Source organism: Leptopilina boulardi, unplaced genomic scaffold (genome assembly GCF_019393585.1).
Source record: "Leptopilina boulardi isolate dan_hultmark-lab unplaced genomic scaffold, ZJU_Lbou_2.1 LbouV2_278, whole genome shotgun sequence".
Taxonomy (NCBI): Eukaryota; Metazoa; Arthropoda; class Insecta; order Hymenoptera; family Figitidae; genus Leptopilina; species Leptopilina boulardi.
Genome location: NW_026137838.1, coordinates 884,325 through 909,296, shown reverse-complemented (window position 1 = coordinate 909,296; position 24,972 = coordinate 884,325). Strand labels below are relative to the sequence as shown.

Sequence of the window (24,972 nt, the reverse complement as noted above, 5' to 3'; positions counted from 1 at the left end):
TTATTCAACATATTCACATATTTTCATTTGTTTTTCAAATTCTACAAGAATTAAATTCTATATAATTCTTCTATATAGAAATTATTATTCCATTAGATATGCTCCGATTATATATTTGTTCTTTTCATATATCATTCGTCTTCGAAAAGTATATATATATATATTGTATAGTGATTGCATATTATAGATAAAGTTGGACCTACTTTTTAATGGTAATAACTGAGTTATAAATTTCGTGGCTCTCTCAGATTGAGTGCGATATTTACATTTTCATTGAAATGTCTTTTGCGTGTTTGTGATTTTGTGCCAGAATATTACACGCGAGATTGATAAAAAGATGCAACATTTCAATTCTATATTATATACTTGACGTTGAATCAAGATTTCCTCTCTCTCTCTCTCTGATTATAAAGATTTGATTTAAAATTAAATAATAATAATTATATTTAGTCTCGAATGCACCACGTGGAACAAAATATATATGACAAGGAAAGAGTAAATAAAAACAATATATTATTTATGAGGAAAAAGTGTCGCATCACTAAATCTTTAAAAAAAAAAGTTGTCAGTGAACTAATGAATATTCTTCAGTGAAAAAAAAATATAAATTACTATTTAAGTAAAAATAATAGAAAAATTATTTTTGCAATTGACTAGGTCAGTTTTTGTTTTATTGAAAAAATTCCTATTATTATAGCAAATTGCAGATAATCATAAAAGCATTGGGAAAAAAAAAAGAAATGCAAACAGAAATTGAAAGGCTCTAGTTTATCGCCAATTATGTCATGAATTGCTTCCACAAACACTTTTCTGTGAGAGGGAGAGTTGTTGAGACGAGCGACTTTTTTTTTCTCTCTCTCTCTCTCTTGTCTCGTCTGCCGATAAGGCAAGGCCACAACTAAATGCTATTCACACGCAAGAAAAAAAAAAAAATTCACCGATAAGCGGAAAATTATTATTCATAACTCGCGATTCAAATTTCCCGCTCTTTTTCGTTGCCCAATAGGTAAAATTTCGGAAATTTTTTTAAATTAAAAAAAAAAAAATTAAACTAACAGAAAGTTAGGAAAATTTTTAATAATTCTCACCAGAATAGAAAGCGGTCAAAAACAACGCGAACCAAGATGTATTTTGTCTCTCCATAAGATTACGCATCTTCTTCTTAAAAAAACTTATTTCAAAAATTCACCCTTTACAAAAAAAAAAGTGCAAATTGAGAAACTTTTTTTTGAATCTCCACTATAGTACACTGTTTTTTTTTCGATTCCCACACACGCGGGGAAACACACTTTCAAAAAATTTTTGTCAAATTAAAACGATTATATCGTTTCTAATTTTTTTTTTAATAACTAAAAAAAACTTTTAGACCGGTAAAATTTTCAATACAATTGAAAATCGATCACGATTTTTTAATTGACAATATTTTTGATAGAAAATAAACTTTCTTTTTTTACACACAAGTTTTTTTTTAAAATAATAAATACACTTTGTGAATCGATAACGATAAATATATAAATATATGTCCCGTATCGTTCACAACGGACGGCCGTTCACGACTAAAACTCGACAACTCGCGGAACGTGATTTTGGCGGCAGACAGCTTTGAAGAAACTTAAGTTTATGCGCATGTGCAACGCTCACGCCACTTTATTCCCTCCCTCCCCCCTCAGACCTCGTCCCTCTTGTTACAGAACCTCTTACCTTCCCACCTAAGCCGGTCATCGCGCGCCTTTTGCCCCCCCTTTTCCCCTTTGCTATATATATATATATTTTTTATACCCATATGTATGAATACATATATTTATTTTTTTATTTATATTTTTTTTTGCTGTAAAATTATACCTTGTAATATAGTTGTTTTTTATTTATAATGTACTTGACAATGAAAAAGAAGAAAAAAAAACGTTTAAATAACGTTCGTATATTCTTGAGTTATATTTGGTCCCGTGGTTAGTGCGTTGGATTTGTAATTTTAAGGGTCCTGGGTTCGATTCTTGGTGAATTTGAAATTTTTTCAATTATTTCACTTCGAGAAATTTTCTTTGAATGTTTGAATTGAAAAAATTATTCAAAAATTTGCTTATATTTCAATTAATAAAAGTGGATAAATGTCAAATTAATAATTGCAAATTTTATACTAAAATCGATGAGTAATTATTTACAGTATTTTAAATATAGAAATAAATTGATTAAAGTTGGGAGAAAATAATTTATGTAATTAAGTAATTAATCTGATAAATTGCTGAATTATTTGTTAATAATTAGTAATTAATTGCTTAATAATTAGTTAATATAATTAGTAATTAATTATTAATAATTAATTACTAATTTATTCAATGTTATTATCTCTATTTTTTATACTAATTATTTTATTATAAAAGAAATATTATTAAATAAAATAAAAAATTTTATATTAATTTTTCAAAGTAGATTTCCAGTTACAAAAAAAATTATTGACTTTTTGCAAATAATATTGTGTGCGTCCTTTAGTTATTCATAGTGCACAAGGAAATCGATGTTCAAATTGAAAGATTTCCTTGAAACGAAAAATTTTTCCTCAAATAGCGTGAAAAACCTTTTTTGACATTACAATATGAGAACTACGTTTCCTTGTATGATGAGAAAATATCAAATAGTCATTATTTTGTATTTGCAATCACGTGTGCGCTATATAACTTCACATTTATCATCTTTGACTTATTTACGAGTTGTTTATATGTTTTAAATTTTTGTTTCAAGAAAATTAATTATTCACTTAATTAATGTAATAATTTAATTATTAATAATTGTTTTTAATAATAATAATTTACTGCATAATTTTTTAAAATAATAATTTCTTTCATTAATAATATTTTTTTTAATGATAATAATTTTTTTATTAATTAATAATTAATTAAAAATTAATTAATAATAATTAATTAATAATAATTCCATTATTTATTAATGATTTCTTTAATCAATAATAATTAATGTAATTATTAATTTCCAAGCAGTTGGCATTTTATATATATTAATTTTTATTATTAACAAATATAATTTGAAAAATTTGACGATGAAAAATATTTCACCTCCATCGGGAATCGAACCCAGTACCCATCAAATTACAAATCCAGCGCTCTGACCACGGGACCAACATTAATCTACAAGAATATAACTTTTTTTTCTTCATTATCAAGCATATATTTGGTATTGTTGAAATAAAATTATCAATAATTATAATTTTTATTAACAGTTAATTGAATAATAAAAAAAAAATTCTAATTAAAATATATTTTTTCTCAATTTCAAAATTTAGAGAATCTTATTTGAATATCGAAATAACATTTTAATGGAAATTGACTAGTAACCTATAGTTTAATTGTCACCGATATTGGCGTTATTATTTATCAACAATGTAATTATCAGTGATTCACATCGATAACAACAAGTTAATAGGTATTTTACTAAAACGTGATCAAATCTTGTTTTAGTGGAATAAAAGTATAAAGCTAATTTTTTTAATCATACGTTAGACAAAACTGCATTTCAATTACTTCGCACGTGTGAATTAATTATTATTGTTTTTAAAAATTTATTATTATTATTATTGTAGTTATTATCATTATTATTATTTAATTTTTAATTATTAAAAAAAATGCAAAAATTCTTTGAAATATTTGCCAAAGAAATAAAAAAATAATATAACGTATGTCGTCAGAGAATGTTTCAATAGTTAAAAAAAAAAAAAAATTTGTTCTGACGTGTCTTCTTCATTTTACGTTTCTGACTAATCGTATGATCAAGTGGCGTTGTCATCAACATATGTATATACGTATTAACCACGTGTTTCTTTATTCATAAGACGCGGGAATGGAAAATTATTTTTTCATTTTAAAATTAAATTTTTTAAAAATTATTTGATAGTTTAAAAAAAAATATTCCAAAATTTAAAAATATACAATCTTGACTTTCATTCAAGAATATAATTCATTCTTACAGTTAAAACATATGTACCTAATATTTTTAGACGACGAATAAAGTATTTCTTAAAATAAAAAAAAAATTCTATACAGAAAAAATATTATACCAAAATATAAATTTCAGATAAGAATAAAAATTTAAATTAAAAATTAAAAAAAAAAAATTAAAAATATAAAAAATAAAAAAAAATAAATAAAAAAAAAAATAAAATAAATAATAATAATAATTTTAAAATAAATAAATTTTTTTTCAAATTATAATAAAAATAATAATAAAAATTATTTTAATCACGTTTTTTTGGAATTAAAATAATTTTTTATTTGAATAATAATTTTAATATTTTCTTAATTTTTTATTAAAAATTATTTATGTTTTATATATGAAACCCTGTATATTTAAAAAAAAAAAAGAAACTAATCTTCTATTCACTTTATTTTTTTTCTGTTTTTACTATTTTCCTTAATCAACTTTTAACCCCTTGACCAATAATGACGCATTAGAGGCATTTCTTATGAAGATTCATGTCACAGATTTTTTTTTGTTTTTCTATAGTAATCGATAGCAATTTGGGTACTAAATAAGTGTACCAAATTTGAATTTGAAATTTTTATATTTTTTCCCTTTTAATAATAGAGAAAAAAATTATTCAAATATTTTATATGCAAAAAATGTTAAACTTTTAAGTTATTGTCAAAAAAAAAAATTTCTTTTTAATAATAATAATAATAATAATAATAATTTAATTCACAGTAAATTATTGTAATTGTGTTAATTATTGTAGATTATCGAAAAATTATAGAAATAAATAAAAAAAAACTTATCTATTTTGATTAAACTATAAAATTATTCTTTTAAATGGTTCTGGATTTAAAAATATATAATTTATATTACTAAAAAGCTTTTTTATCACTTTAAAGTACTTTATGTCTATCAATCATCAATATTAATATAAAACTCATATATTAATCGATTCTTGATATTTAAGCTTCAATCTTGATATATATATATAAAATTCGTTATTGCAATTGAGATCTATTTTTCCATTGAATGATGAAAAGCGCGATTTCACGGTTGCTAGTTAAACCATCTATCACTGATAAATACTATAAATTTCCATTTTCTACTTTTTTATCTTTTTTTAAATTTTTTATTCTTCTTTTTTTTCATAAAATGTTATTCTTATAGAATTTTTTTATATACAAAGAAATTTTTTTTATGTAAAAAAAAAAATCTTTTTTTTATTTGCAAAAAAAGGAACTGAGTTTTTTTTTTTTATTACTAATTTCAATGTTATAAAACTCGACGTGTAAAATCTTTTGAAAAAAAAAATTCCAATTATTCCTTTGATCATTTGGAATTGAACATTTTTAAAAAATACAAAACTTTATTTTTCTTTCAGTAAACTGTTTCGTGAAATTTTTTAACATTGAAAAAGTATTTTTTTTTAAATAATCTATTAGTCAAATAAATATTTAAATAATTTTTGCTAACGAGATATTATTTAATAATTAAATAATTATTATTAATTAATAATTTAATTAATTAAATTATTATTTAGAATTTAATAAATAAGTGATTATTTGAATTAAATTATTTATAATATTTATTTATAAATATTATTTATAAATTTTATTTATTTTTTTGTTTATTTTTTATTGATTTAATTAATTTTATTGGTGAAAATAGTTGGATGAAGGAAAAATCAATTATTATATACGTATAAAAAAATAAGAAAGACTGAAAATTGTTTAGAATATATTAAAAATTAGAAAAAAAAATACTAATATGAAAGTACTGGAGTTTTTAAAGAAGTAAAAGAAAAAATACATATTCATGTATTATTAATAAAAGTCTGAAATTCATATTTCAATAAATGTAAGTAAAAGCTTTGACTCAGAACATTTTTTACTCAAAAGAATATCCAAATCAATAAAAAATCATTCAAGGAGTATATATCTTGAGTTCTATTTTCGCAATAAAATAATAAAAAAAAAATCGAGTTCGATTTCAAAAGAATGAATAGTAAATATTTTTATTACATTATTTTTTCAATTTTTATAAAATTATTATTATATATTTATTAATAATAATTTATCTTAATAATTAAAAATTAAATTTTTGAATAAAGAAAAAAATTTAAAAATCGAAGTCAAAACTAAGGATGTATAATTTATAACATATGTATAAATAAGTTAAATAATTCCAATACATGGATATTGGAATTCTATAAATTTGAATATTTTAAAGACATTATATATTTTAAGATGTGAAATTTAATGTTAAATAAATTTTATCAGTTCCCCTTTATGAAAATGGTTTAGTCTGCACTTGAGAGGCCAAAGAAGATAATATTCTGCTATCGTTTCAAACATTTGAATGATATGTTTATAAAAACCCATAATACAGACATTATTATTATTTTTTTTTTTTTTAATTCTTTTTACATTTATTATTTTTACTCTTTATTCATTATTATCCGGGTATGTAATTTCAACGTATAATCATATATTTTAAAATAATTTATACTTATATATTAAATTTCATTTCTTTCTTTTATATTAAATATATTTTACATATAAAAATATATTAAATTTATATTAAATTAATTGAATTATATTAAAATAATTAAAAAAAAATAATAATAATTATTACTTAATTTATACGATAAAAATTTTACCTATATCAATAAATATTTTGAAAAGAAAATGGAAAATTTTCTGCATTTTAGACGCGGGAGAAAAAAAAAGGAATTTAGAAGCTTTATAAACAGTTCTTTGGCTTCTATATGCTTGGCAAGCACATTTTTGTAGGTTATTGTGTTAATAGGGTACAAAAAGTAGCATAGTTCTAAATATTGGCTTGCAATACTTGAAGCAAATGGAGATGAAAAAAAAAATTTTCCATTTAGTAGGATTTAAAAAAAAATTCAATGAAATTCATTTGAAAATTTCCCTTGAAATTCTCTTAAATGAAAATTCCGCTCAATGAAAATTTGATTTAAACAAAAATTCGCTTAAAGAAAAATTAAGCTAATTACAAATTTGGTAAAATAAAAATTTTTTCTATGAAAATTCTGTTTAATAAAAATTTGGCTCAATAAAAATTCGGTTTAATCACAAATTTAGTGAAATAAATTTTTTTTAATGAAAATTCGGTTTAATATATATTCGGTTTGATAAAAATCCAGCTTAATAAAAATTCGATTTGATAAATATTCGGTTTGATAAATATTCGGTTTGATAAAAATTCGGTTTAATAAAAATTAAACTGAATACGAATTTTATAAAATAATCTTTTAAATGAAATTTCGGTTAATAAAAATTTAGTTTAATTAAAATTCGGCTTAATAAAAATTCGGTTTGATAAATATTCGGTTTGATAAAAACTCGGTTTAATAAAAATTAAACTGAATACGAATTTTATAAAATAAATTTTTAAATGAAATTTCGGTTAATAAAAATTTAGTTTAATTAAAAGTCGGCTTAATAAAAATTTAGTTTAATTAAAATTCGGCTTAATAAAAATTCGGTTTAATAAAAATTAAACTGAATACAAAAAATACAAAAATTTTATAAAATACTTTTTTAAATGAAATTTCGGTTAATAAAAATTTAGTTTAATTAAAATTCGGCTTAATAAAAATTGTTTTAATAAAAATTCGGTATGTTAAAAATTCAGTTTAATTAAAATTCAGCTTAATAAAAATTCGGTTTAATAAAAATTCAGTTTGATAGAAATTCAGTTGAATAAAAATTCAGTTTAATAGAAATTCAATTTAATAAAAATAGGGTTAAAAAAAATTCTATATGTAATTTTTTTCGCTACATATAATATCGATAAAGTAAATTGATATACGACATTAAATTTTTTTTTTATATAAATATTATAGAGGAAATATATTTAACATCAAAAAGAGGGGAATATTTTTGTCCTTGCCATATCATCTGTATCCTTTTGATTCTATCACAAGGGTGTATCATTGAATTGACGTCACAAGGACGACGCCGCGACGCCACGGCGCCTTTACATCGTTTTCTCTTTTTTTCTCCCTCTATATATATATACTGTTTTCCTAACCACCCCTTTCATATGTTAGAACCGACCTTCTCAAAGATGGACTTCTGTGAAAATTTACATGTATTTCAATCTCAAAGATTCGCGACTAGGTCAATTTAAATATAGAAGAAAAAAAAATCATTATTTACAAAAAAGAAAAAAAAATGAATAATAAAGATAAAAAAAATTTATTCCTTTCTCTTTCTTTGCGCGGCTTAATTTTACCTTTAACCATCATCAAAGGTAAATTTAGAAATTCTCAAAAGTCCACCACGAGTTTTGTGTATAATATAAAGCGGGCTTTTCCATTATTCATTTGTCAAATTGTAAAGGTAAAACTTGATTTTCTACTTTGTACAATTTATATATATATATATATAGCCAAAACTTTATAATATATATAAATGCACTCGCACACATTCACATTCACCTACACATACACATATACATATATCTCGTTTTCAATTCTGTTTTCCATCAACTCCACTCTATGTTTCATTTAATTCTTTGAAACCACAAAGTGAACATTTCTTTGCTTATTTTACCAAACTATAGCCAAAGGTTTTAATTGTTAATTATAACTGTTAATTACTTTAAAAAAAAATATTGTAATTTTTTTTTTACCTTTTTTATTAACCTTTTCGAATTATTTTTAGAATTTATTGGCATTAAGAATATGAAATTTTTTATTTCAAGTAGTTACACTGAAACCTTAGTTATGTATGATTCGGAGGGGAAAGGAGGGTTGTCCACTAAACCGAGGTTTCAGTGTAATAAATATTTTATTTTTTAGAAATTTAGGTAAATTAATCTTTATATTATTTTTTTCTTTATTATTTTTATTACTTTTTGCTTCCTCGTGGAGGAAGCTTTGTAGTACTTTCGTTTATAAAAATGTTCAAATTGTCTTTTTTCCAAAAAATTTTTTTTAATCGAAATAATTTTTAAATAGAAAAATTTAAGGTTATATATATAATAAAATCGTATACCTTACGTCAAGACAAATCGATCAGTATTATATAAAGTATAGTTTTAATTTAAATTTAAAGAATTAATGAAAGTTAAAAAATCAAAAATTCACATTTTGGCTATAAAATTTTGTGATTATTTAAATTTAAGTTTATAGATGAAATAATTGTATATTCCTTATATAAAAACGAATCGATTGGTATATATATAAAATTTACATTTGTGGTAAATTTAATAAATTAATGAAAGTTAAAAAATAGAAAATATATACATTTTAGCTGAAAAATTTTGTATTTATTTAAATTCAAGTTTAAATAGAAAATAATTGTGTTCCTTGCATTAAAACGTATCCATATAATTGTAAATAATTATAAATTATAAATATTATTTTTCATTAATATTTAGAAATTTCGCGTAAAATATGAATTTTTGATTTTTTAACTTCCATTAATTCTTTAAATTTAACTCAAATGTTTATATTATTATATTATTTTTGTATATGTTTATTTCAATGTTAAATGCTTTCTCCACGAAAGCACGAAGCAAATTTTTTTGCTGATCGTAAAGAGGAAGCAAAAATGTTCATGTAATGAACATCTGAATTTACAACTTGTTTAATATTATTTTTTATTATATTTATTTTTATTATTTTTTTTTATTTTTATTTTTTATATTATTTAATTTATATTATTTATTTACTTATTGTATTTAAAATTTTATTTATTTATTCTATTTGCATTTTTATTTATTTATTTATTTATCAATTAAATTATGAAATTATTCTAAAGAAAAACAAATTTCTTGAGAAAATTTAGAAATATCGTATACATTGTTTAAATAATTTAAATAATAATTTTATAAACAAGTGAAGCATGAAAAAGGCTATATATATATATATATATATTAGTCTCGTGCAGATATGATTAGTTGTTGACGTTAAAAATTTTGTTCAGTGACCTAAAATGGTCGTCAATCATCTTTATATGTATATATGTATGCGTTTACATATGCATATGTTCTTACGTCGCGTTTAACTTAAATTGATTGAAGTCTTGTGAAAAACAATATACTCTCATATATATATATATTTATATATATATGTACTACGTTCTATTATATATCATCTCCTTAAATATCTAAATACAACTCGTTTCCGTGAATTTTTAATTCAGAAAAATATCAATTGCAATATATATATATATATATATTTATATTTGTGTGTGTGTAAATATTTCATTAGCATTTCATATATAATCTCAGCTAATGATTAATTATTCACGTATATACAGTTATTTCTGACGTTTATTAAGTAAAGTGAAATGATTGATCAACTGGAATAATTATAAATTTTATTTTTGTATTCATTCCCGTTGAAGTCATAAAAATATATATATATTTACGCAAAATATTACGTATATATATTTTTTTAAATATTTAAATGGTTTAAAATAGTAATAACATTTTTTTATATATTAATAATTATTTATTTTATTTATTTATTTTAGATTTATTTTCTCTATTTTTTTTTGTTTAATTTTTTTTTAAATTGTTTAATAAATTCAAATAAAAATTATTTGATTTCAAATAGATATTTATTTGACAATAATAAACTATTATTTCAAATAAATTTTTTTTCCATGTAATAATAATACAAAATAATAATTATATAATTTCAATATATATATAATTATCATAATTTTTTATTATAATTGGAGAAATTTTTATTTATTTAAAATAAATAAAATATTATATTAATAATTATGTATTTTTTTTTTATTTTTTTTTTATTTTATTTAAAATAGTATTGAATTTAATTGTTAATATTAATAATTTTATTAATTTTTTTTTTTATTAATCGTGGAACAACAGATGTTGCATATATTAATAAATGTTCATTAAACCTAATCAATAGACTTTTGTTCTACATAAAAGTTTTTATTCCTGACACTCACTGATCTTTGTATAACAACAGTTCAATTAAATATTAAATTGACAGAATAATCCCTTAATATCTTTTTTTCAAATTATGAAAAATTACACAATTTAGAAAATTATTTATTTTTTAAATACTCGAGATTTTGTTGTTGTAATTATTACTCAATTGTTTAAAAAAATAAATATTTGACAAATTTTTATAACCGTTTTTTATAGAGTAAACTTTTAAACTCAACTTTGCAAAAAAAAAAAAAAAAATTATCAATGTTATATATTTGCTCGTGAAAAAAAAATTGTGCAATGAGATTTAAATATTTTTATCAAATATTATCAGTAATCTAATTAGTGAAAAAACAGTCGTACAATGTTTGAATACAAGTACCAAAAAAAAAAAAAAAATAATTCTCCAGACGAATAAGTTATGTAAATACTTTGCAAGTGAATTTATCTCGCGCTCACACATTTTCTATATATAAAATATATATAATGATCTGAAAACTATACTTTTACTTGTAGAAATTTTACTTTACATCAAAAAGTGACTTATATGAGCAGTAAAAAAAAAATCATTTAATAATTTATTTTCTTCATCCAAGACGAATTATGATAATTTATGTAATAATAATAGAAATAACTTCAATTAAATATTTCATACAAAATTTTCATTTAAATTTTAATTGCGGAAATTTTTTAATTAAATTTTCTTTTATCAACTTATTTTATATTATAAAAAATTAAACACAGGAAAACTCCAGTTTTACTCGGAACGAATTAATTGAAATCTAATTTAATTTTGTAATTAAAAAAAAAAGGAATAAAATATTAATTCGATAATTGGCAATTTTCTATAATTTAGTCATGTAATTTTTGATATTATTTCATAAAACAAAAAAAAATTCTGTATTTCATACGAGAATATAAATGAAAGTTTTCCAAGCATTCGAATATATAAGAACGGGGACACAATTTGTTTGGTTTTTTTTTTTTCAACACACATTACGAGGGGCATTTAATTTGGAAACTGGAAATTTGAAAAGCTCTGTTTCTAGGAATATAAAAAGCGCACAATAAATCCGTATATTTTACGAGGGGTAGAGGAGTTGAACGTGAGCCATATATAAAGGTGGGTAGAATCATAAAGCTTCAGCTAATTCCAAGTTGTGAACTTTTTTAAAAGCACGAAGAGGATATCTCCTCACTCTCTTTCTCTCTCTCTTTGTGGGTCTTCAGCAGCCCTTCTCAACAATTGTCCTTTTTCTTAAAATGCGCATGTGCGGAAAAAAATTGTGGTTTGAGATAAAAGAGACCAGTGTCGTCTTCAACTTTTCTGATATCATACAACGAACTATGTTCACCAGTCTCGAAAGGGGCGTCTTTTTTTTTTTTTCTTTCTTTCTTTCTACTTTGCAAATCGCTTCTGAGCCTATGCTTTAAATCATCATCTTCCCTCTACTGAGACTAAACTTTTTCCTTCAAATTCAATGCACAAGATGAAAGAGAAGGAAAAATTCATCTCATATTTTTTTTTTTTTTTTCATGTAGTTTTATAATCAAATTAATAGCAATAATAAAAAAAAAAAAACGGAAATTATAGTTGGAGAAAATTTTTTTGAAAATAGCCAGGTGGGAATAGTACTCTGCCGTCAGTGAAAAGTCATTGCGTTCGAATCCTGCCTCAATTTTTTTTTAATTTTATTTTTTATTTATTATTATTATTTATTATTTTCATTTATTATTTTTAAATATTGTTATTATACGGTAACTGTAATAATTTTTTATATAAAAATTTTTTTTTAGCTATTTTTATTCTATTTGAGAAAAAAAGTTAAATTTTTTTATTTTTTATGTAAAAAAAACCTATTTTAATTATTCTTATTTTATTTTACAATGTAAATGGATTTTATAAAAATTAAAAATTAGAAAAAATAAATTTAAATACCCGAGGGAAATTGATTAAATAACGTTATCATTGTAAAATGATTAAAAAAAAAAGGGCCGTTATTGTTCCCACTTGGTTTAATTATAATATTTAAAAGAAAGTAAATTAAATTTTTTTCCATTTTGACTCCCTTTTTTTCTCTCTCTCTCTCTCGTGTAAAAACTTAAAAAATCTCAAGAGCCATTTCGGAAGTTAGAGCGCTATCATGGGAACGGTTCCTTTCATTTAAAGTCTACGTTATGTCTCCAAAGTGCTCTTTAAAGTCACAAGAAAACTGCCCCCGTTATATATATAGTATATATATATATATTGGAAGGATGACAAACTTTTGTCAAAGCGAGAGAGGGGAAGAAAATAGATGAAAGAAACGTTTGTCAACATTGCCACTTTTTTGTAACAATTTAAAAAATTTAATATTTGTAAAAAAAAACGAAAATAATATTTTTTACACATTACATATAATATTTTTGGGAAACTGTAAATTACTTTTTTCCTAATTTTTAGAAATAATATTTTATTATTTTTATTATTATTTATTTTATTTTTTTTTTTATTGTTAATTTTATTATTATTTTATTTATTACTTTTATTATTATTTATTTTATTATTTTTTTTATTGTTAATTTTATTATTATTTTATTTATTACTTTTATTATTATTTATTTTATTATTTTTATTATTGTTAATTTTATTTTATTTCTTAATATTATTTTTTATTTACTTAACAATGGATAAAAATATCAATTTCTTTCCCAAGGGTTAGTTAAGCAAATTTTACTGTTCGCGGGGTTAAAAGAAATAATTTTACTCCCTAGGAATTAAAAAGGAAATTTCATCCCCTACGATTGAAAAATCTGTTTTAAAATTCGGCAAATTAATAAAATTAAAAAACTATTAATAATAATAATTTTAAAAAAACACTTTTACAATTCTGCAAATTAAAAATAATAAAATCAATTATCAATAAAAAAAAAAATTTCATTTGTTAAAAAAAATTTGTATCATTAATTAATTTTACTAAACTCAATACAATAAATGAGACTTTTCGCATTTTGCAATAAAATCAGATGTTACAAATTTTGACACAAAACTCAATATTGAAATGCATTGTTCTGCTTTTGTTATAATAATACTCTCGATTAATGGAGTTTGACACTTTAAAAATGTTATTCATTTTTTTTTCTGTTATTGTTGTTGTTGTAAAGTACGTATAAAGCTAACGAGATTTTTTTTTTTTTTTTTTTTTTTTTTTTTTAATGAATAATGAACTTTGCGTACATTTTATGTTACTGGCGATGTACAGCATTGTTTGAAATTGCATATACAGATGTATAGGCGAAAACAAGCCTCGTTATATTTCAAGAGAACCGTTTCACAGACAAGTTTAACGAGAGCGTTCAGAAGTAGTTACAGTTTCCCATCGTTGCTTTTCCCTCTACTCTCTCTCTCTCTCTAAAAGTCCGCGGAAATTTCCGGTTTTCCTACTGGGGTATTATTATTCACCCCCTTTACCCAAAGTCATTTTTTAACCCCCCACCCTCAAAAACAAAAAAAAAATAAAATAAATTCAAATTAAAAACCTATTTAATAAATAATTAAAATAAAAATATTTTTGTATTTTAATTTTTTTATTAATATTTTTATCTCGATTTTTTGTTTTATATAATTATCTCTTTTATTATTAAATAATAAAATTTCAATGTTTCATTAAAAATTTTAATATAATGGTCATTAAATTCATTTGAATTATAAAACAACTATAAATTCACAAATAGTCCATAAAAAATATTTTTAAATTTGCAAATAAATAAAAATTTTATAAATAAATTTTTAATGCAAAAAATATAATTAAAATTATAATTAAAAAAATTTATAAATATATTTTATGAAAATTTTACAATTTTTATTTTTGATTATTAGAAATGAGTTTAAATAAATTAATAATAAATATTCACGACGAACAAAGAATAAAATATTAAAGTTTTTAAATTTCCAGATTTTTTTTTTTTTCAAATAAAATAAATCTTTCTTTTCGACATTGTATATAACATTAACAAAAGAAGCAATCTAGTGAACTTTTCCCATTTATCTTAAAACGGTGTACTAACGGGTTTAGAACCTCGGAATGTAATTTTGAGTTCAAACGTCCCTTGAAATATGCAGGAAAAGGGGTTGATCGCGCTAGTTTCCGATCGTGTACTCTATCCTATGTATGAGTCACCAAAGTTATAGTTTCTACAGTGAAACCTTTAAAGGTGCGAGCTAAAAGGATTTACATTCCAGACGAACTCATCAATATTCTAACAACTCTATCAAGTGAAAAAAAAATTTTTTTTTTTTTTTTTTATTTTATTTTTTTAACGTACTTTCTGCCATCTAAACTTTCAGTATTATATTCACGATCGTCCACAATCAATTTCATTCTGTTTTTATTGCTTGCGGTTGTTTTTTTATTTTTATTTTTTTTTTTAATAAAGAATTACAAAAAAATAAAAAATTATTGATAATGAAAAAAAAAATTCAAAAAAGGAAGTAAATAAAAAAATTATCTCTTTTCTGTAAGTCAAGATGAGAAATATCTGAAGATGTGTAATAAGAACAATACTCAAGGAGGAAGCGTAGGTCGACAGCTGATCTCATTGAAGCTTAAGGCAAACTCGATCTGCAAGGAACAGCGGTTTGCCTCATTCCAAAGAAGTGGAATGGGACGCAAACCTCTTTTTGGTCTAACTCCGAAATCTCGTGGATTTCGAAACTGTCTCCTAAACTATTACTAAGATAGTTTGCTAAACCTAGTCTTCCTTTACGTGCAAAATCATTAGGATCTCTTCCCTTAACCGAGTGATCTATCTCTTCTATATATATATATATCTTCCCTCAAGTTATATATACTCATATATATGTATATCATTATTGAACTTCGAAATTAATATTTTTAATAATTTATTCTTTATCTAAAAAATATTTTCGTAAAGTCAAATTAAGAAAAATTCATACAGAAAAAAAAATCAAATGAAAATAATCATTTCTAACTATTAACGCAAACTGACGCTAAAAAATAGAAAGAGAAAAAAAAACTTGATGTGTTCATCCTGGATAAAACGATTTCTTTTTCCTCGCGCTTTCCGACCATGAAAAGTGAGAAAAGACAAAACGTTTTCACCTATAAAGGCGGTTCTTGGCAGACGCAACGCTAACTTGGCGAAAATTGAATAGATAAAACCCATTGAAAAAGAATTCTGCTAAATTTTCAAGAGAAAAACTTGCTAGTAGAAATTTTACATTAAAAAAAAAAAAAAAATTGCAATAATAAAACAATCAAAGAAAAATTATTCATTGAAGAAATTTGGTAAAATTTTTAATCAAATGTAAATAAAATTAAAAATTTTTTTCACCAAATGAATTTTTAATAAAATAAAAAGACAAATTTCTATTTTACCGAAATTAATAACTAATTTTTCCTTAAACTGAATTTTTATTAAAAAATCACAAAAATTAGAAAAAATGTGTTTAAAAATAGATTTTGTTATACTCACATTCTATTTTCCTTATATAAAATTCGATTAGAAACTCGGCAAACCATTGATTCAAATTAAAAATAGTCCTCCACGGAATTTGATATAACGCTAAGTCATCTGAAATTATTTAATTTTTAATTATATCAATAGTCAATGAGAGACAATGGAGTTAGTCTTGAGTGCAATTTCAGATGTCCTTTAATTAACAATACAAAACTTTAATTTATAATAAACTTTGAACTTTTGATCCATATTTGTTCGCAATTTACAATATTTCAAATGTTATCAATTTTTATAATTCAATATTTTTAATGAAACGATAAAAATTGATATAAAATAATTTAATAATAAAAACCTTTCTTATCTAGACACATTTTTTCTCGTGAAAAATAAAAATCTTTAAAAAATTTAACATTAAATTTTTTATGTACATGTATTAATTCTTGTATTTTAAATAAGAAAAAACTTATTTAATTATTTAAATATAAAATTTCATTTACAAGTCTTTGTAAGAGCAATAACCTAATTTTACTATATTCTTAATGAAGAATTGATTTTTAATTAGATAAGATGAGAATTTAATTTTTCGTTAATTTTATAATTATATTTTGAAAGAACGAAATATATTTAATTGTTCAATAATTATTATATTGACAGTAATAATTTAAATGACAGGTTAAAAAAAAGTAAGGTTAGAATCGTTTACATCGAATATTATTATAGATACAAATATTGAATAATTAAATTACCTTTAAACTTTCTGAAGCAACAAAATATTTTAATGATTCCAATATATCCATGACATTCATAATTAAAAGAAGTAAAAACAATAATGTAATATGGCATAATAACAATTATCAAAATAATGACACCAACTTCATGTACATTGAATAGTAATAACTTCAACCAATCACAGAGCACTAAACTAATTTTCAAATATTTGTCCAATTTTACGTAAAATTCAAATAGTAATGAAAATCGACCAATCGAATATTTACAAGAATTACAAATCTAAAAAATAAAAACCCCTAGAAAGTACTAAATCATAGCGCGGGAATTTAAAAAGTTCGCCTTGTCTAAAAATAATTCTTAATTATTACAAATATATTACTGAATACAATAACATATAATTAGTAAATAATTCTAATAATATTAATTAATAAATTTAAATATTAATAGAAAATATTTATTAAAAAAAATGAACTATGTTTTGACCAATCAGAATACAACTTTAGGACCTTTATGTTTGCGCGTGCGTAGTTTATTAAGTCGTCACCAGGCAGGACGCCCGACGCCATTTTGCTCTGCCATTTTCAGCAACACTATCGTGAAGCGTGGAGGTTCTTTAAATTAAAAATATTTCCTTGAATTTTCATCAATATGAGTGTAAAGTGTTTATTTATTTAATGTGAAAGTTTTAATTACGTCAAAATGACACAATATTTGCCTCCAAATTTATTCGCCTTATTTGCCCCGCGTGACCCAATTCCTTATTTGCCACCGGCATCAAAACTTCCCCATGAGAAAAAAAATTGTGGCTATTTGGGTGTTGGATCTTTTCTTAAATACTTTGAGGTTAGTATATATGATATAATATACTGAAATATATATTCCATCGATTATTATGTTCAAATACTGGTTTCCATTGACTACGCATTATCTTTACATTATTACATTCATCAATTATTTACAATCACTTTGTTTAATTTTTTTCTTAATATCAACTAATTTAAATTTCTTTCGTAATAACAATATTATTGAGTTTACTGTTATTTAGGTATAACACCTTTTTTTTTGCAGCTTTGCTTCTTTTAACGGTATTATTTATAAATATCTTATTATTGATTCCTGAGTATTGTATTGACAAAGCTTACTCTTTTTGAGAATATAATATAGTCGAGTTTTATTGCTTAACGACGAGTGCATTCTTTTCACCTTGATGTTTATTTTTGTCATGATTTAATTACGTTAACTTCGAATTAAAAAACAAATTAGAAATTGCAATTTTTTTATTGCTTTAGAAATAAAATACTGTATTTTAGAACAATATGGATACTTTATTAGTTTTTTAAATTAGAAACTTAAAAATAGAAAAAAGAAATTGTGAGATAAAGATTATTTTTTTTTTTTTATCAATTTTAAAAACTTGCAGTACTTATTATAAACTTACAAGTACATAAAAATTTATTATTAGAGTTGTGTATTCTGATAAAAACGTTATCACATTTTTTGTAATTTGTTTCACAAGTTTTGAATTAACTCTATTTTAAGAAAATTTTCTTTTAGAATAAAAGTTGTAATAAAAATAAAATTTAAGATTTTAATATCTAAAATTGTGTATATTTTCTATGAAATATACAAGAATTTCTAATTTTTCTTAAATTATTTTATTTTATTAAATTAATCATTAATTTTATTAACAAAATCGAAATAAATAATTTAAATGAAATTTTTTTTCATTATTTCCTCTTTTTTGTGGAAATGATATTTAAGTTTTTTTGGGAAAAATAAATTCTATAAATAAGAATCTTTTAGTATGTACAAAATTAAATTTAAAAATTGTTGATTCAATGAAATTAATTAGTATTTTTTTTTGTTAGGATCCCAAAGATACACCGCCTCCTGTTCGAGTAGAGACACGTGAGGAACGACTTGAAAGAAGAAGACGAGAACGAGCTGAACAGACGGCCTACAAATTAGAGCAGGAAATTGCAGTTTGGGATCCTGCAGGAATTCCAAATGTCACAGCTGATCCTTTCAAAACACTTTTCGTTGCCCGTATCGTAAGTTATTATTTATTGTTTTCAAAATAGAAAAATCACAAATTCACGTATTTTTATTTTAAAAAATATACATTTTGTTTGTTACATTTCCAAAAATGCAAATATTCTTTTTATATTCTTAAAATTAATTTTTTGTTTACTATTCTAATAATTGTTTTCGATTTTAGAACTACGATACTTCGGAGTCGAAACTAAGAAGAGAATTTGAAGTTTACGGTCCAGTGAAAAAGGTATTTTTACGTTTTACAAAACACTTAATTAATTCAATCAAAATTGAAAAATATTTCTAGAGAATATTTACAAATTTAATAATATTAAAATAAAAATTAAAATATTTTAACATTTTTCTATTAAAGAATAATTTAAAAACAAAATAGTTATTAATTTTTTCTTTAATAAATAAATATTCCATTAAAAAGTTTTATTATTTTAGATTGTGGTTAATCATAATACAATAAATGGAAAGCCGAGGGGATACGCTTTCATTGAGTATGAGCACGAAAGGGATATGCATTGTAAGTATGCAATTGAAAAATATAATCTCCATTTTATTCATCGATGATCAAAAAGATAATTTCAAAAGTTCATTCGCGTTAGTGTCACTTTATTAGATTAGCAAAAAAAAAAAAGGGTTTTGGGAGCACGAGATAAAAAGAAACTTACCCAATTTTTTCGTATATATTTCGAAAACGAAATCGGTGATTAGGTTAGTGTTTAGGGTGGGATAAATCCCGACATATCCAATACAGGATTTCAATACTTAAGAAAAAAGAAAAAAAAATTACCTTTGTTGATAAAACGATTCAATGAAAAGAAAATATTGGCTATTTTCATTAATACAGTTTTTATCTTGTTCTTGGTACAGCGTGGTGGCCGCTGCCGGCAACTAGTGCCGTTCGCTATTCCATGCAAAATCCCTGAACCTGCCTGATATGATAGGTTTGTATGTGTATGCAACATACAAGAAAGTTTCTTAGAGTCTATGCTTATCCTGCTTCTATTTTGATAAGAAAAAAAATAATTAAATTAAATTTTTTAAAACGTTTGTGGACTAAATGAGCCGAATAGGGATTTATAAAAAAAAAATCTTTGGCCACACTCGTTAAAAAAAAAAAAAAAAATGCTCTCGAATCTGACAATTCTTTTGCTATTAAAAATTCCGTTTTCTTAACGTTCTCATCGTTAATGAAATTAGCATTCTATATTGAAATTGATTCTTGGGCTTTAGGAAAAAGGTTCAGGGACTTAATTTCTTTATTTTATTTTTTTTTAATACACCGCGTCGGGAAAATTTGTCCGCGTGGGGACCCAGTCTTAATTTTCTTTAGCACAAGATTCATTAATTATTCTCAATTTTAGGTGATTTTCAGTATAATTAATTTTTCTTTGATTAGAAAATTGAATAAAGCTTTGATTAAATTATTTTTAATAGTTAATTAATTGAACAAAATTAAAAATTGGTAGGGCATTATTCTATTTGGGAATTGAAAAAAAAAAACTCAAATGTCGCCAATATGACTTAAGAAATTTCCTGAAATCTTTGAGTTTAAGAAACATTTTTTAAGGTAATTTGAAAACCTTAAGGAACCTTATATTAGGCTACAAATACTACATTTTGTTTTAAAAAAATTCGGCAACTCTAATTTAAAATGTTAAAATATTCCTTTTAAGTACGAAAATTTTTTAGATGCGAATTTAGAATGAAATTAAAAAAAAGGGAACTCGTTAGTCAATTTTGTAATACAATTACAAATAATAATTTATAATAATTATAATTTTTGTTAATTGTTAATAATTATTTATATTATTTGTAATTGTATTTCAGGTATTTTTTTTATTATTCATACCAAAGAGAAAGTTTCATAAATCATAATTATTAATTAATAATAAATAATAATAATATTAATAATTTATTAACTACAATTATATATTTATAATTGTATAATCAATCCGAAAGATTATATTTTATATATTTCGACTAAGAGGTTTTACATTTTTTTTTTTTGTCGATTTTCATTTTATTCGTGGTAACAAAAAAAAAGTTAGCAAAGAGAAGTCGCGTTCTAAAATTAAATTTGTTTATTTAGCTAAAAACCTGGCTCCTTAATAGTCTTTAAGACTCAATTTCGATTTAGAAGACTAATTTTAAAAACTTAATTTAAATAATTTGTCCATAACTTTTTATCTTGTTTATTTTCTTTTCTTTTCTTTTTGTTATTATTTTTTATTGTGTGCTCAGAAAAAAGTAATGTATATTTAAAGATTTATATTTCGACGAGTTTGTGAAAGAAAAACCTTTTTCTCTCAAATTGTCTTGTCCGAATAGTAAATTATTTACTCATACATTTATTTTTGAAAAAAAAAATTAGAAGAATAACATTAGAATCATGTAATAAAAAAAAAGAAAGTAAATGCGCACGGTCTGATAGTAAGTAAACAAATTAATAATATTAAAAATAAAAAAAAAAAAAAAATGGTAAGCGCACCAGGTAAATGCAAAATAAACTTCTCTGGAAATTGAACGAACTTAAAGGAAGACTGGGCTCGCGAGTCACAAGTTCATTTCACGATTAAAAGTACTTCTAAACTTTGTGTTAAACTTCCGTACGTAAGTAGCCGCGGTAGGTATTTTTTGTATATGATAATAATCTCTTTTTCCAAATAAATTAAAAAAAAAAAAAAAAAAAAATTCTAGGTTTAATGTATTAAGAGTCTGTTCAATTCGAGAACTTGATCGAGAATTCGATTAATTTTTGTACCACATCTGAGAATCGTTTAATATAAACTTTATCAATTTAAAAATTTTAACGACATTTCGATTCAACTTCCATTGATAGAAATTTATATTATGATTCACAGTGTTGTGCAAATAAAATTGAAAATTGATACCTAAAAAGAACCAACAAATTCATTTTTTTATTTTTATTTGCTCATTTATTTATATATGTTTTTTAAATTAGTTTCTTTTCACTAAAATTTTTTAATTGTAAGAAAAGAAATATTTGTTCTTTTAAAATATGGAAACAATTATTATTTAAATACTATTGCGATAAATTGTCAATTTTTATAATATTTTGAAATATTTTTGTTTTAATTATTTATTTATAATAATATTTGAATTGATAATTTTGTATCATAAAATGATTGAATGATTGAATTAGCAGATCTCTTAACAACCTAAATAAATTGCGAAAAAAAAAAAATAATAGTCATTGGGTAAGGTGACTTAAAGAATCGTCAAAATAAAGATCTTCAGGAAACTTGGTGGAGAGAGAAAATAATATGAAACTCGGTAATATAATGTTCGGTAGGTTTTTTTTGCCATCAGAAGTATAATAATTATTTTTTTCAAACTAAAAATTTCCTCATTGAAATTAATTATCTCTAGTTGTTTGCATATGACACAAACCGATACCAGGCCAAGTATATACAATTTGGATTAATTCCGTTGAAAAAAAAAATCTCTTAATTAGTAAATTTATTAATTTTTTTTTTTTGAATTCTGAAGAATATAATAATTTTTTCCTTCATTACAGTATCGATTTGTTCTTTAACGTGCACGCAACAAGTATATACAATATACATTAGAAAAAAAAATACTCGTTCTAGTCGTGTCGAAAAAATTTTTTTTACAAAATATCCCTGCGTTTAAATCGATTATTATCATTTAGTCCAAAATGGAAAAAAAAGTATTTTTTTTACCCATTTCACGTCCAACTCCTCCTTGGAATTGAAAATTATTTCAGGTATTGAAAATTTCCTTTTTATTATAAATTATGAATAAAATTCATAATATGGGAATTTATTTATCTATAGATTTAGATTATTATTGTATTTTTCTTTATTTAGATCGTTTAATATTATTTGCCAATTAGTTGAAGCTCATATTTAAAATATTGAGTACTTTTTTTTTGTGTAAATTTTTTTTTTTATAGAAATAATTGTTTTTAATTTGTTAATTCAATTTTTTGAAAGATATTTGTTTTAAGAAAATATTTTACAATTTAGTTAATATTATGAATTAAATTTTCTCTAATTATAAAAGTAAGTATAGTATATGAAAATTTATTAACTAAATTTGAAAAAAAAGGAAGAAAGGAGTTACTTTTTCGAAAATGAAAATAAAGATCAAGTTTTTATAAGTGATATTATCGACACGACTTGTAGGTATTTATGGGAAAATAATTTAGATAAAGTTACAACCAGAATATTGGAAATTTTAGCTGCATACAAGCATGCTGATGGCAAAAAAATAGATGGACGACGAGTATTAGTGGATGTTGAACGTGCAAGGACGGTAAAAGGGTGGCTTCCCAGAAGATTAGGAGGTGGACTGGGAGGTACAAGAAGAGGAGGTCCGGAGGTAAATATTAAGCACTCAGGCAGAGAGGATAACGAAAGGGAAAGAGAACGATATCGACTTGAGAGAGAACGGGAAGCCACCGGTCGCTTCGATAGAGACAGGTATTTATTATCATCATCTACTTTTTTTTCCCCCACACTCAAATTTTCATCTAACATGAAAAAGGTGTGAATTCAAACGCCTCAATTTAATTTAATCTTTGTTTTTTAATTAAAAATATATTTAATTTTGTCAATTTCAAAAATTTATCATTGAAATTGAATTTTAATTGATTTTCAGAGTTTTTTTTTTTTGTTCCTAAAGCAAATAAATTAATGTGAAATTGTTTTAATTTAGGGATCGCGATCGAGCTGATAGGGAAAGACGAAGATCACGGGAGAGAAAGAGACGAAGTCGAAGCAGATCTCGCGATCGTAAGAGAAGGCGCAGCAGAGAAAGAGCATTTGATCCTGATATTGAGGAAATTGAGCGTCCACCGCGAGATCGTCGTGATCGTGAAAGAGATCGTGAACGTGATCGGAAAAGAAGACGTTCAAGAAGCAACGAGAGAGAAAGGGACAGGGAAAGGAAGAGGGATAAGCGAGATCGTGAACGTGGTGAACGTGGTGATCGTGAACACAGGGATCGTAAGGATCGTGGTGATCGTCCCGAGGAGGATACTAAGGTTCAAATTAAAGAGGAGCCACTGGATGGTGAGTTGAAATTATTTTCCCCAACTTCTATTATTATAAAATCTAAAACATAAATGATATTTTAGATTTATCTGAATAAATAAATTAATTATTAGTTGATAAATAACAAATTATTAATGAGAGGAGAAATAATTTTTAATTAATTTTTTCAGATTATCCCGAGTATACAAATAATTATCCGAATCCTGCGTATTTCACTGCTGTGAAATATGAAAACGATGAAGAAGAAGAAAAATACAGAATCCCAGATAGAATGATGTATGATTCTATGGCTTCTTAATGATTCAGAACGATGATTTTTTTTTTTTTTTTTGTTAAATTTAATGTGTAAATTAAATTACAATTAACTAGGCGTATTTTTTTCAAAATACACACACAAAAAAAACACATCGTTTTGCTAAATAATTTAAGCGATTAAATTTGATCCCTTTATGTGACTAGGACTATGACACACATTTAATTGTTTGACAAAATAGAAATTGTTTTTTTTCCTATGGAAGAAAGTGTAACAGTTGAAATGTTTTTTTTTTCAATTTTTTCTTGTTTTTAATTAAATATACATTTGTTTTTTTTTTCCTTCAGTTTTTCAAAAAAACACACGATTATTGTCAATTATTATTAATGGATTTTTAATAAAAAAAACAATTTGTATTCAAGAATTAATGAGAATTTTTTATTTTTTTCTTTGATGAAAAAATTACGAGGGAATTTTGTCGACTAGAAAGATATAGCGAATTGTGTGAAGTCAACTATCGAG

At 23.0% G+C, this 24,972-nt stretch overlaps 2 protein-coding genes across 3 annotated transcripts in view; one reads left to right on the top strand and one right to left on the bottom strand.

Moving 5' to 3' along the window:
• LOC127281782 (uncharacterized) overlaps positions 1–17,283 on the bottom strand; it is a 39,375-nt gene extending 22,092 nt beyond the window's left edge. Inside the window, exons 1-2 of one of the 2 annotated variants that reach the window (XM_051305671.1) lie at positions 17,127–17,283; positions 16,396–16,494 (exon numbers count right to left, since the gene is read on the bottom strand). In XM_051305671.1, the coding sequence (XP_051161628.1) occupies positions 16,396–16,494; positions 17,127–17,223 (196 nt within the window). In that variant the 5' untranslated portion in view covers positions 17,224–17,283. Of the gene's footprint in view, positions 1–1,088; positions 1,580–16,395; positions 16,495–17,126 lie in introns of those variants that run through there. The other variant, XM_051305672.1, reaches the window with a different exon arrangement.
• Positions 17,284–17,654: 371 nt separating this feature from the next.
• On the top strand, positions 17,655–24,874 carry LOC127281761 (U1 small nuclear ribonucleoprotein 70 kDa-like). Its single transcript, XM_051305636.1, is given in 9 exon segments — positions 17,655–17,952; positions 18,978–19,160; positions 19,328–19,390; positions 19,594–19,675; positions 20,026–20,070; positions 20,073–20,099; positions 23,384–23,624; positions 23,860–24,215; positions 24,368–24,874. Coding segments are annotated over 9 exon segments (1,269 nt in total). The 5' UTR covers positions 17,655–17,808; the 3' UTR covers positions 24,496–24,874.
• The last annotated feature ends 98 nt before the right edge of the window (positions 24,875–24,972 follow it).